Source organism: Apteryx mantelli, chromosome 30 (assembly GCF_036417845.1).
Source record: "Apteryx mantelli isolate bAptMan1 chromosome 30, bAptMan1.hap1, whole genome shotgun sequence".
In the NCBI taxonomy this organism is placed as follows: domain Eukaryota; kingdom Metazoa; phylum Chordata; class Aves; order Apterygiformes; family Apterygidae; genus Apteryx; species Apteryx mantelli.
The window spans coordinates 2,691,746-2,703,937 of NC_090007.1; the positions used below are offsets into that span (position 1 = coordinate 2,691,746).

General features: G+C 43.7%; 1 protein-coding gene across 4 annotated transcripts; it reads right to left on the minus strand.

Annotated features, from left to right (window-relative positions):
- Positions 1–5,590: 5,590 nt before the first annotated feature.
- TMEM38A (transmembrane protein 38A) lies at positions 5,591–12,169 on the minus strand. 4 transcript variants are annotated; one of them, XM_067312824.1, is made up of 7 exons: positions 12,000–12,078; positions 10,247–10,325; positions 9,727–9,883; positions 8,976–9,151; positions 8,599–8,686; positions 8,366–8,483; positions 5,591–7,750 (listed from the first exon to the last, which is right to left on the minus strand). In XM_067312824.1, exons 3-7 carry the CDS (start codon positions 9,870–9,872, stop codon positions 7,520–7,522), a joined length of 759 nt encoding a protein of 252 aa, XP_067168925.1. In that variant the 5' UTR covers positions 9,873–9,883; positions 10,247–10,325; positions 12,000–12,078; the 3' UTR covers positions 5,591–7,519. The 4 variants fall into 4 exon arrangements, with proteins under 4 accessions (XP_067168925.1, XP_067168923.1, XP_013811569.2 ...); XM_067312822.1 differs by lacking the exon at positions 10,247–10,325 and having other exon boundaries at positions 12,000–12,169; XM_013956115.2 differs by lacking the exons at positions 10,247–10,325; positions 12,000–12,078 and having other exon boundaries at positions 9,727–10,240.
- Between the last annotated feature and the right edge of the window lie 23 nt (positions 12,170–12,192).

Below are 12,192 nucleotides of genomic sequence, written 5' to 3' on the forward strand. Positions count from 1 at the left end.
TTTCAGACTACTCACCTCCACTCTTGGCCATGTCGGCAGTGATAAATAGCCACAATAAAAGGCAAGTCCTACCACAGGGAATCTTTTTGTAGAGTCAGGTCTGTGAAATTCTTATGGCTGCTTCCCCTGCTGTGCCTATTACAAAGAGAGATTACCACTTTCCAGAATTATCTTTGTGGCACCTTTTAACAGTGTCATCTTCACTGAATTAAATAACAAACTAGGTAAGTTTAAAACAAAATAAGAAGACAGAGCAAACAGGGGAAAAGGTATGCGTGTATATGCACACAAACACAAGCATGTGTGCTCACTCCCAGTGCTCACATGCAGAAGCATGCACCCTCTCCTGTTCACTGATACACAGGTCTTATATTCATGGATACTTTTCACACCTGCAAAATGAAAAGACAAGGGAAAAGTAAAGAATGTGTTTCTGCTCATGTATGTGTTATATGAGGCTGTTATTTCTTCAGAACTGGAATTTTCTCTGCCCTAAATTCTGTAAATGTTCATGGCACTACCTAATCATGTGATAAAGTAGTACAAGAGGGAATGCTAAGGGACAGGGAATGGCTGTATCTGCAGCTTTCCTTGGGACTGTTCTAAGTGAAAAGTGATCACTAATGAAGTCTGTGCCAGTGTCAGATGAGGAAAGGGCTCCCTTGGGTTAGGAATTGTGATGTCTGCACTGGTGTCCAACAGAGAGCAAGATCTTTCAGCTTAATACTCCTGGAATAATTCATTAGCTCTCACAGATGGTGTAGCTGTTATGGGAAATCCTTGTATTGCTTTATATATCCAGCCCAAATGAATTCTAGGCAAGAGAGTAGTTTAAAGTATGCCCCCATCCTTAGATGAGAATTCAGTCACATCACATCCTTCATCCCAAAATTATTCTTGAAAATACATGAAGTCTACCACAACTCAGGTATTGTAGGTAATATTTCAACACTAGCTATGTCCTTATATGCCCACTAATTTCAAATTGTCTGTAGCTCTAATACATTCCCTCCAGAAACTGCAGCTGTAACCCATTCCCTAAATGCTGACCTGTCTGCTTAGGTTGAAGACACCTCTCCATCTAAACAGCATATTCATCATGTTGCCTCCTACTGGAAGAAATATTACAGTACCTTCCTTCTTTGGAAGCTAGACAAACAGGCATCTCTAACTTTTTCTGGAGTGGGAAGATGTAAGCCTATGCTTTCTTACTAACAAACTGAGACAGAGTGAACGATTTCCAGAGGAGGGAGAAATCTGGGTTTTGTAATTCCTGAAAATCTGAGTCATTGCTACCCACTGCCAGTTACCACTTTAGGAGCTCAGTCTGGCAACTGTGTCCCAGTAGGCAGAGGAAGTGGTAAATATTCAGATATTGTCCAAGAAGGGAAGTTCTTCCCAAATATTTCTTGCTGTTACAATGGTAGATGGGAATCAAATGTGTGGCCTAAGGTTGCAAGAAAGCCTGCAAACATTGCTGTCTTGCGCGCAGACAGGCATTGCCCTGCACTGAGCCATTGCACACGGCGTCTAGGCTGTTTGGCTTCCCTGCGAATGCCATTAGTCTCTGAACTAATGCAGAATTCTGCAATCTCCGACACGTTTTAAGTGCAAATTGGGTGTGACAAAATAAAGCTGCGTATAAAATGCAGCAGATTGTAGGCATCTTCATCTTCAAATGAAGCTACAAGCTTACAGCTCGCTGCTGAGCATGGAAGTCTCACCACACTGCAATACTCCGCAGGCTCTAGCAGAGAATACCCGATAGCATTCAGCAACGTCAGGACTTTTCAGCTTATTTACCTGAAAAAACTGAGCTGATGAAGACTCGGACCAGGCTGGAGGGCTGGAAAGGAAGAGGAACCATCTTCCCACGGAGAAGATTCCAGCGTATATCTGGACTGAAGCTCATGCTGCTACCCAGACTCCCCGCGTCCTGTAGAGATGACTAACGGCAGTGAGCACGCGTCAGTGGTGCCTCTGACAGCTCAACTCACCTCAGCACTCTTCACGGTGCTCCAGAAAGCTGATGGTTTCCTTTGTTTAAGGAAAGTCTGGTAAAATTTCAGCCACTTGGATGGGCTGGAGGAAATTGTTGACTGTGTCTGCACTGAGATGCAGTGGAACTTCGCTGCATCCTGGAGTGATCTATCTGTAGTTAAAGAGGACAACCATCTCTATAGCAACCAGTGTTTGTCACCTGGGCACAGTCCCCAGGGCCTCCTCCTAAGGCACTGAATGTGCTCGCTATCAGGTGCTGTACACCTCAAGTCCCTTTGTTCACTGACCTTCTCTGTATTTCAGCATCAGGTAAGCTTACCAGTACTAGCATCATTTATGGTTCAGGCACGCTTAGCCATTAAAGTAGGTTTCTTAATATGCTGGGACCATGCCCATGCCCTGTCACCATTTGCCTTGTGTCAAGCGGTGCAAGAGTGAATTACTAAACTGTCTTAGTTAAAAATGTTCACAACAAACATTTCCTACTGCGTGGGCTTGGCAAAATTGGGCTACTGTCAGTCATTTGTATTTTTATTATTTCTAGTTATTGATATAAGAAACCAACTTCAGATATCGTATGTTCTGGTGAGCAGGGAGTTTCAGTAGTTTGCAAATCAAAACAAACAAAACCAACCAACCAACCAAATCTTTTCAAGGGACATTCTGGATTTCCTCAGGCTATAAAAACGTTCAAGCCTCTAAACATATCAGACCTGTTTTTCTGCATTCCGCATCTATATCCTGCCTGTACCCTAAAGCTCTCTAAGATAAAATCACTGTCTCACGCTGATTCTTCCTAAAAGGTTACGTTTGCAAGTGCTCTGAAAAATCTTTCAAATTCTCTTTAGGAACGTAAAGAAAACAGATAGGGGTCATGGTGGAAGATACTATAAACGGTACTTTGATGTGGGATAAAGTGTGAAAAAGGCAAATGCTAGTGCATGTGTGAAAGAGAGGCCAGGCTCCAAGATATTCATGAATGTCGATCTTAGCACTATCGACATCTCTGCTTTGTCGGAAATGTCATCACAGAGATGAAGTGAGTAGCAACTGTGAGTCACGATGGCAGAGCAGTCTCTGGTGGGATAGGAAATCAGTTTTCTCACCGTCTGTCTGCTTCACGCAGCCAGCGAGCCGTCATCCGCCACAGCTCACTCGCAGACTGCTGCCTTTACAGACCACATGAGGGCAGGATTAAATTCTTATCCGGGTGGTAGTTTTGCGGGTGGTCACTCAGTAAGGACCTCACTGTCGGAGTTTAACGAAATCCAAAACCCTTTAATTGGTTTTTATTTACAGTTTGCAGAAGCAGAGGCGGGTCACGCAGGGCACCCATGCACCCGACAAACGTGATGCTGAACATCAGAATCCCCAGTGTTAGAAGAATCAGGCAGGGTCAGCAAGGAGTGAATCCACAGCACGTGAGAAAAGCTAAATCCAAGGCCAAAGGAGAATCTGGTAGGAAGCAGCTGCTGATTTGCAGGCCCTTGCCCCCTCCTGAGACACATGATGTGGAAAATACTGAGCTGGACAAGTTTTCCCTCACTGAGCTTTTGCATTCTCCCAATACCTGGGGAAGTCCTCCTCTTTCCCTGGAAAGAAACTTTGAGGACCCACTGGTAACTCTGAGACAATAATCAAACTATCAAGGTGTAGAAATTCTTTCCTTTGATTGGCCCCCTGTTTATTTACTTCCCTTCATTTACTGCGAGGAATAATTTTAAGTTTTCTGCAGAATTATCCATGTTTTTTTTCTCCAAACAGAATAAGGACTTTAGAGCTTTCCTTATCTGTGCAGCTGATCTGCGAAGATAAAATCTGTAGACGCTTTATATGGCTGGCTATGTGTCAAAGGAAAGGGAAACCTGTCAATCAACAAGAAATGCTGAGAGCAGCAACTGAAACACTTTGCTTTTTCCATCAGGCAACCAGGGCCTCTTTAAGGATTAAACCTATCGCTAAATTTAGGTACATCTCACTAGAGTTAGTATCAGGAGTTATCAGATCAGAACATCTTTGGAGGCAATGACGTCTGTCCCGTGGAAGTCTAAGCCCTGGCACGCTTCTCTCCTGCCCTGCGCTGTTGCAGAGCTTGGAGCTGGGAACATTTTGCACAGCCAGCACAGCATGGGACTCAGACGTTGTAGGATTTTTCAAAGCACTTGAAATACCTACTCTCATCTGCCTGCTTTTGTTTGCTATTCTCTCTAGGTCCTTAGCAAAATTTGTTCGTAACACTGAAGTGTATGTTATGGGAGAGAAGAATAGTTAAGCCATATTAACATCCTAATGCTTTTTTCTGGCATTTTTTTAAATGTGCAACAGGGCTTGCACTGACCTTCTTTTCCATTGGTCAGGTCATACGGAGACTTTAAAACCCACACTCCAACATAACTTACATTCTCAACTGCTATGATAAATAGGGGAATACTAATAAACATTTTTAAAGAGTTCAATATTGGGGGGAGAGAAGTGACATCCTTAAGAAAATAAGCAGCCCTTTCCAGATCTTCATTTAATCAGCCAGAAGACTGACTGCACCGAGTTCTCCGTAGCATTCCCAGCTCTGTGCCATGGAAGCAAGTTATTCCATCCCTCCAGGAAATGCCCCTGGTATCACTATAATGAGCATTCTCATTCTGGCTGGAGCAGTCTTAAGAAGTGTATATGTAAGTAAGCATAAAGGGCTTCCCAGAGGCATAGAAGCAGCACTGTAGAACCCCGTGCCCCTGCAGCAATGGCTAAAATATGCTACTTTTGAAAGAACCATCTGAGATGAAGGAGGCCGGTCTGGAATGGTACCAAAGGCTACCAGAGCTGAGCCCTGAAAATTCAAGAAAGGTTCTGTATCTCTCACTATGAAATGCTTCACTAAATGAAAGTTGAGACTCCTTTCTGGCAGCTGTCTTCTCGATACTGATCATGTCCCAGAAAAGGTACTTTGAAGGTGAGCAAAGCTTTAGATATTAACATATCTCAGAATATTTGTCCCATCTGTTCTTAGTTAGCTGCTATGATCTGACTCAACCCAAAACACTTTGAAGAGTAAGGACTTGGGCACTCCGAAAACAGCAGCTGATAACAGTACCATGCTAAACAAATATTCAGGGTTCTCACACCTGTTCAAGGCATTTTGATTTTTTTGTTTTAAATAGAAAGATTGAAATTCCATATAAATGCACTAGAATTTTGTGTATGTGTGTGTAGATACCTGTCCCAGGTGAATGCTTTCCTTTATCTTACAGTGACAAAAGGAAAGACAGAGTTGACTGGTATAAACATCAAATGAGAATATTTTGGAAGTTTAGTATTCCTATTTCTCTCCCTGAAATCTCAGAAAATCTGCTTAGACTACAACACTACAAATACAACAACAGCAATGGACCTTTTCCCATGTTATTTCCTATTATAACATACTCAGAAATGCACTTAGAACATATCGAAGTCTGCTGTCTGCCTCCAATTAGAATCAACTTGTCATCAGATCAAGGGACAAGCGACTTTAAGTAGATCAAGGAGCGTGTGGTTCCTGAGACTGGCGAAAGTAAGAGAAACACACTTATTTGCTCAAGTGCCATTGAACAATCAGTCACTTCACAATTTTTATTTTTTTTGAGGGCTTTCATAAAACAAAATTCCCCTTAAACCAGACATCTCATAAAACATGAATTACAGTCTTGTGCATGCTAGTGATACATCAGGTTTCTGCAAAACCAGGTAGAATTCCTGTTTTCTACCAAAGGGGAGGGAGAGTCACAAAGTTAAGGCACTTTCAAAACCAAAGTCCACAGTTAATCTGACCTCCTGTACTGGCTTTCATCTGGTTGTATATAAGAATCTTTAGGTTACGGGTAGTCCTTCGTTAAATTAACCATTGTAGTTTCAACTTTGCAACAGGGACAAAAATGGGGGGAGTTCTTACAGTCCTCCAATTTATATTCCCAGTTTCAAGCCCCTCACTTACCACCACTTCCAAATTCAAGATGACAGCAAAAAACCCCCAACAAAACAATAAAACTTATCGTTGGGGATGGCAACATGCTGCTTAACTGAAAGCCCAAAGCTCCATCCCCAGGCATGTTGTTTCCACAGCAATGATCTCAGCTCTTGGTGATGAAAAAAACTCAGAACAAATTCAGGTCTTTAGGGCACAGTGCTCCGGATGATGCTTTTAAGAACAAAATCAGTTATAAGAACAGTTTGAAACTAGTCTAAAAGCCAGTATTCACTAAGCCGAACATGAAGGAATCAGACTCCTCCCTGAGCCATGCAAGACATTTGATATTCTCCTTCACTCACGGGGCACAAGCTCCTCCCACAGGTCAGTAGTTTGACTAAAAGGGACCTACAAAGGATACTCAATTTCTTCAGCTGGTGTTCTCTTAACAGTCCTTTAAAGTGATTTTAATCCATTTGTTGTGAAATCCCCTTTCTCAGCCTTTAAATGTTAGTTTAAAAATACAGGAAATACTCCTTTCTGTACGTAAGGGAAAGAGTTGAGGCTGACCTCCAGCACAAGCCAGCATGTAGCTGTGGGCTTAGGACCTTATTTAGAAGTATCCAATTCTGTGTACAAAGATGCAAAGCTTTTTAAAAAAGCCAGTTTCAGGTCCATTAATTTGGTGCCCTGACAATTACAAATAAATAGTAATAAATACTCGTTTACACTTACACACCCTTCATGTGTCCCACAGGATTATAAACAGACCAGAACCATGCTTCTTCCTCAGTTAAATACAATGAGGTTTGAGGTGGGACACACAATTGCTAACAATGTGCAGCAACACTACACAACAGTTTAGAATAATAACAGTACCAATACATACCACTTAGAGCATTTTGCAGCTTCAAATCCCTTGCAAACAAAGACTTAGCTAAGAAAGAGATAATGTTATATCCATTAAGAATCAGAGGGAATTTAGATGAAAAAAATGTAATTACCCAAAGTGGAATTTGGCCAAGACACCAGAGTTGATGTCCTTACTGCATATAAAATGTCACATTAACTGGAGATACTGCAGATGCAGGAGCTAAGAAAATTAGATCAGGTTCATATGAGACCATTTAATTTCCTTGAGTATGAAAATCCAATTTCCACATGGATTGTGTCCAAACAGTTTGCTGTTTTGGTAGACATCAAAAAGGTCAATGAAAACTCAAAGGAACCTATCCAGTTGCAGAACCACAAACCACTACCTCCATTCAAAAATTAATATAATGAAAGATTTTACATCAGTTGAAAATGCTGCATCGTAATTGCTGACAGTTTGGGAACTGGCACCCAAGTATCATCCTGGCACAAATCTACAAATCCCTGAAAATAAGCTCAGAATAGAGAGACAGAGACCAAGTAGCAAGAAGCAGCAAAGAGAGCACAGATGAAATTCAGGGACCCGCCTGGCAGTGTCCTGGCTTCCAACTCTTCTCTGAAGTCTCAGAAGGACTGGAGGTCACAGGTGGCTTTGAGATGCAGCTCTGGAAGCATTTTCTTGGCGTATTTACTGTGTGGTTGCTTCTTTTATTCAGCTTTTTTTGCTTTCCGTTTCCTTGTGCCTTCATTTAGCTCCTCCTTAGACTTTGCAGGAGGAGGAGGAGGAGGAGGAGGATGGGAAACATCATGGGAGGCCCCATGCTGGTCATGATGATGACTAGTGTGTCCACTAGAAACAGAGCCAAAGAAAACTGGGCAGATGAAGTCTTCAACAGGAGCAAAAGGTGAGGCATGAGAGTGAGTTGCCGTCATGAAAACCTGCCATGCAACAGTGGATACTTAAAGTTAATGATCACATACATCAGTGATGGAATACTAACTAACAGGAGCATCCCACTAACCACAGATAAGAGTCCCTATTGCTACATGACTTGAGGGTGTATTGCAAGGATCTTCCTCTGCCATACTGCCTACACGGTGGAGAATTCAGTCTATAATTTCTTGAACATATCTTTCCTGGTGTGTACAGGCAATGCCTTCAACAGTGACTTAGAAAGGTGACCAAAGCTAGGTGCAAGAATTAGTCCTAGTATTTAACAGAAACCAGTGGGACTCATAGGTTGCTTTCTAATTGCCCTGCAGAATAGCTCATTTTCATCACTAACTTTCTTAAAAATAACATTTTCAGTTTTTCACTTCTTTATGAACTTACTCATGCAGAAACTCTACATGGGCAAGAAAACACAGGCACCTACATGGAAGTTCTGGAAAGTCAGGAGGCACAGATCAGCAGAACCCATTAAACAGGGTAGAAAGCAGCATTCCAAAGTCAGCGTTTCAACTTAAACTAGTGAATTCCCTGAACTTGACTCTACATCCCTTTTCTTCTCTCGTTCTGCAGATTTTTTAGCAGCAAATCTGCTGTAAACTTACCTTGCAAACTATCATGAACATGGTGAAAAAGAAGATGAGGTTGGCTTCAGAGATGGGGAGCCAGCGCGTTTGTTGCAGAGTGAAGAGGAGTGTGCCGTACAGACTAGCCTTTGTAGGGCTAGAAGAGAAATAAGCAAGTTGTCTAGAAGGTTTGCATAGTCTGTATCCGGTCCTGAATGGTTCTTTAAATTCTATTTTCAGTCTGACAGAGGATTTACAGTCTAGCTACTTACAAGGACATATGAAGAATTTCATTTGTTTCTGGCTTCCAGACCCCGCGCAACAGTTGCTCAAAGTTAGACATCAAAGCAACACCAGAACCTGCAAAACAGTAAAAGTGAACAAATAAAACCGCCACAGCAGAAAAGAGCTTTGCTCTCTCTTCCAGATCCCCAAAGAGTAAGGATAACCTAAGAGGAACAAAAAGATCATAACTTTCTTCCCAAACTTAGAAGCTGTTACCCTAAAGTACCAGCTGACCACATCCATTAACTGGCTTATCAGTCAGCACCGAGTGATGTGTTCACCTTAGCTTCACTCACAGATTCTCCCATCCCTCCCCACAGAGGCTGAGCATGTCCCTGCTGCGTTAGAGTATCTCACGTTTCACCTTTGACCCATCCAGTAGCCATCATAACGAACCACCCGTGGTGGTGAGCGTGGTGGACCCCAGCAGCAATTTTGCGAACTCTGACCACCTCCTTCATTGCCACAAAGACGAGCTTCAGAGGCAGAAAGCTAACACACTTGTAGAAGAGGTCCATGGGACAGAAGAATATCAAATACCTGGAACAAAACCACAAAGAGTTCAGGGACCCATTTGTCCTCATTTGGGATGTACAGACAGGATAAAGAATGCTGTGTTGTTAGCCTGAATTATGTCAGGGAATAGGAAATGCTGGTTCTATCGCACAAAAGCACATAGATCCCCTATGCACTGAGGAAATTAAACCTTTGAGAAACCATGGTTAATTTGTGCACATTTCACTAACGTGACCAAAAATGACCCCCAAACTTCATTGCCTGCCACTCTTCTATGTGGTGTCAGTGCAGCGCATGCTGCTTTTGCGGTTTGGCCACAGTTCAGCTGTGGCAGCTATGAATAGAAATACCCTGCGGCTGGACTGTCTCCAGCCCATATAATCAAAACTTTAGACAACTGGTCAGACAAACTGGAAACCAGACCTAGGAATACAAAAGACCCGAAGACTACTTCACACTACTTCTTTCCCCCAGTTATTCCAAACAAGACAATACACGTGTGTCACACAAACAGAATCCCTCTCTTCACACAGGATCATTTCATACACAGCCCGCAGTGTCTTATGCTTAATTAGTGAGATGAAGTGTAAAAGACTTACCAGACTGCTGTGGCCAGGACAACACTGGAGTTATTACTGAAGTAATGAAGAGGTGATTCTCCAAGTAACAGATCAGCAAGTATGTAACTTCCAAAGCAGTGGAGCATAGCACAAAGCCAAGAGGCAAAAGGGCTTCTACGAGACATCTCCACAGCTCCTGTGAAGCAAATTCCAAATGAGAAGACACATTCCACAAATACACAGAAGCTCCAATACCCTCCAAGAGACTTTCCTTGCATTTTCTCCAACAAAAAAGCCAGAGAAAAGTGGTCGTAAAACAAAATACAAACATGTATTCTGTGAAACCTGAACACGTACCAGATATTGTCAAGAAATGATACGTGATCATAGCTTACAGGCCCCCCATGAGATTTCATATGAACTGAGTCATTAAAAGTTTATGAGTTGGCTAAGAGTTTATCTCCTATGGTCTTTGCTACTTCCTGCAAAGAGAAAGAACAAAAATTTCCCCTGAAATCAATGTCTTTTTACAGTCTAAAAATAAAATGCATACTAGTACCATTCTCTCCATTGCTTCAACCTAGGTGCCCTCTAGAATTCATGAACAATCTGTTCAGCTCTTTCATTCATAAGATAACCTGTAAAAATAGAACAGTAATTCTTAATCTTTTATTTAAGAGAAGGGGATCTGAGGATTCTTTCCTGCCCCTGTTCTAATTTGCAAATGCCCTATAAGTTTAGAAAATAGAACTACATATTAAAGCAGTGTTACGATTTGGTAGTACATTATGGTCTCCCATAGCCTTCTACTGTGTTGGGTGTTTTTTGGTTTTTTTTGATCCCTCTAGCCATTTTCATCCATTGCTATGCTTCAGGGAAGTCTCTCAAGCATATTGATTCCGTAAGATTCTTTCATCACCTTAAGCTGATTCCAGAGTCCTTCGTGCAGGGTTTCAGTCACCATACTTGTTCAGTAAGCCAGTAACAGGCAGCCAAAGGACAGAATGCTAAAATGTTATGTTAACATTACTAACAGTGGCCTACCTTAAATAACAGTAAGTGAATCAGCATATGCTAAAACTATGACTCTTCCATCATAGAAAGAAAATTCTATTCTCAAAGACATTCAAACCAGCTGAAAACATAGTGGAAGTGAGACCCTACAACAGCCATTATATGAAGCTGATTCTACAGGAACCTGAAATTTAGCTTGGTGCTTAAATTTAGTAAAACTTGTTTTTCTTTTGTTCCATAAAGCCATGCTGTCTCCAAGGAGGAGACACAACATTACTGTCCTGACCCTGATCTTAAGTATAGGAGCTGTGGGATGAAGCAGTCTAATAATCGAGTGAAAGGACACCCAGCCTTATGCAGTCCAAATGGATTATTGCCCTTACATGTTTTTAAAGGTATTTTCATAAGGGTTGCCTGTTAACTGTTCAATTTAGGACTTAATGCTGGGAGACAGCTGCAGGTGATCAAACCTTGAAAACCCAGCCATTCTGTTTCCATGGGATTTAAATAAAACAGCACATAGCTTGTGCAGCACAGCGATCTGAAAGCTGCAGAACTGGAGGATCTCAAAGTCATACCAAAGGGGATTTTTTTCCCCCTTCATTCACTGGGTAGTTACACTGAAGCTGTTCAAAACAGCATGAGGAATGTGCGTGGTATCAGAAATACAATAAAGACAGCACGCAGAAGAGACCGAGGCACAGTCAGACTGCAAAACATAGGTGCAGGTCTACAGACCTTTACCAGAGAGGTCCGAGAGGACAAGGCAGCAGGGTCAGTTAGGGTGTCTGAGAACGGACCACGAGGTGGGAAAAGGCGAGATCTTGCTCCCAGCCCTTTGAAGGGACTCGTGAGGGGGGTATTGCCTCAAAAGCAGAAAAGCCAAGCAGCCGCGCAGAAACTGACGCCTAGTCTGGGGCCAGCCGCGAAGCAGTGACTGGACCCGGACAGCCCAGCGCGGTGGGAAGCAGATTTTAGGCAAAACCCGCGGTTACTTTCTCAAAACCAGCGCCGCCAGCTCCTCCCTCTCCCTGCCGTATCCCCGGGCGCGTGTCAGCAGCGCTGGCTCCGGCCGGGCGAGGCAGCGAGGGGCACGAAGGCGCCGGTCGGCTTGGCTGTTCGCGCACCAAGCGTCTCGGGTTGACGCCTGGGGAAGCATCACCGACCAGCGCCGGCCGTTGCTGCGGCGCGGCGCGGCCCCCGGGCCTGACTGACGGCGCTATTTCTGCGCGGCCGCCGGCTCGGCCGCCTTATATAGGCACGGGCCGGCGCGGCGGCGGCCCGAGCCCCGCACTGACCTGGCTCGTACTTGAGGTAGAGGACGGAGACGATGAAGTAGGCGAGGTCGAAGAGCGGGAAGACGGGGAGGGCGGCGAAGGCGGCCGCCAGCTCCCCGAGCTGCAGGGCCCCCGCCAGCTCCATGGCGCCCGAGCAGCGGCGGCAGCGCCGGCCGCTCTGCGCCGCTCCGCTCCGCCTCCGCGGGGCCGCGGC

Coding starts and splice junctions, on each gene's coding strand:
- TMEM38A (XM_013956115.2), bottom strand. CDS start 10,103: ATGAAATCTCATGGGGGGCCTGTAAGCTATGATCACGTATCATTTCTT. Junction 9,152..9,726: donor GTCCTGGCCACAGCAGTCTG/GTAAGTCTTTTA, acceptor GTTTTGTTCCAG/GTATTTGATATTCTTCTGTC. Junction 8,687..8,975: donor GGCTACTGGATGGGTCAAAG/GTGAAACGTGAG, acceptor ACTGTTTTGCAG/GTTCTGGTGTTGCTTTGATG.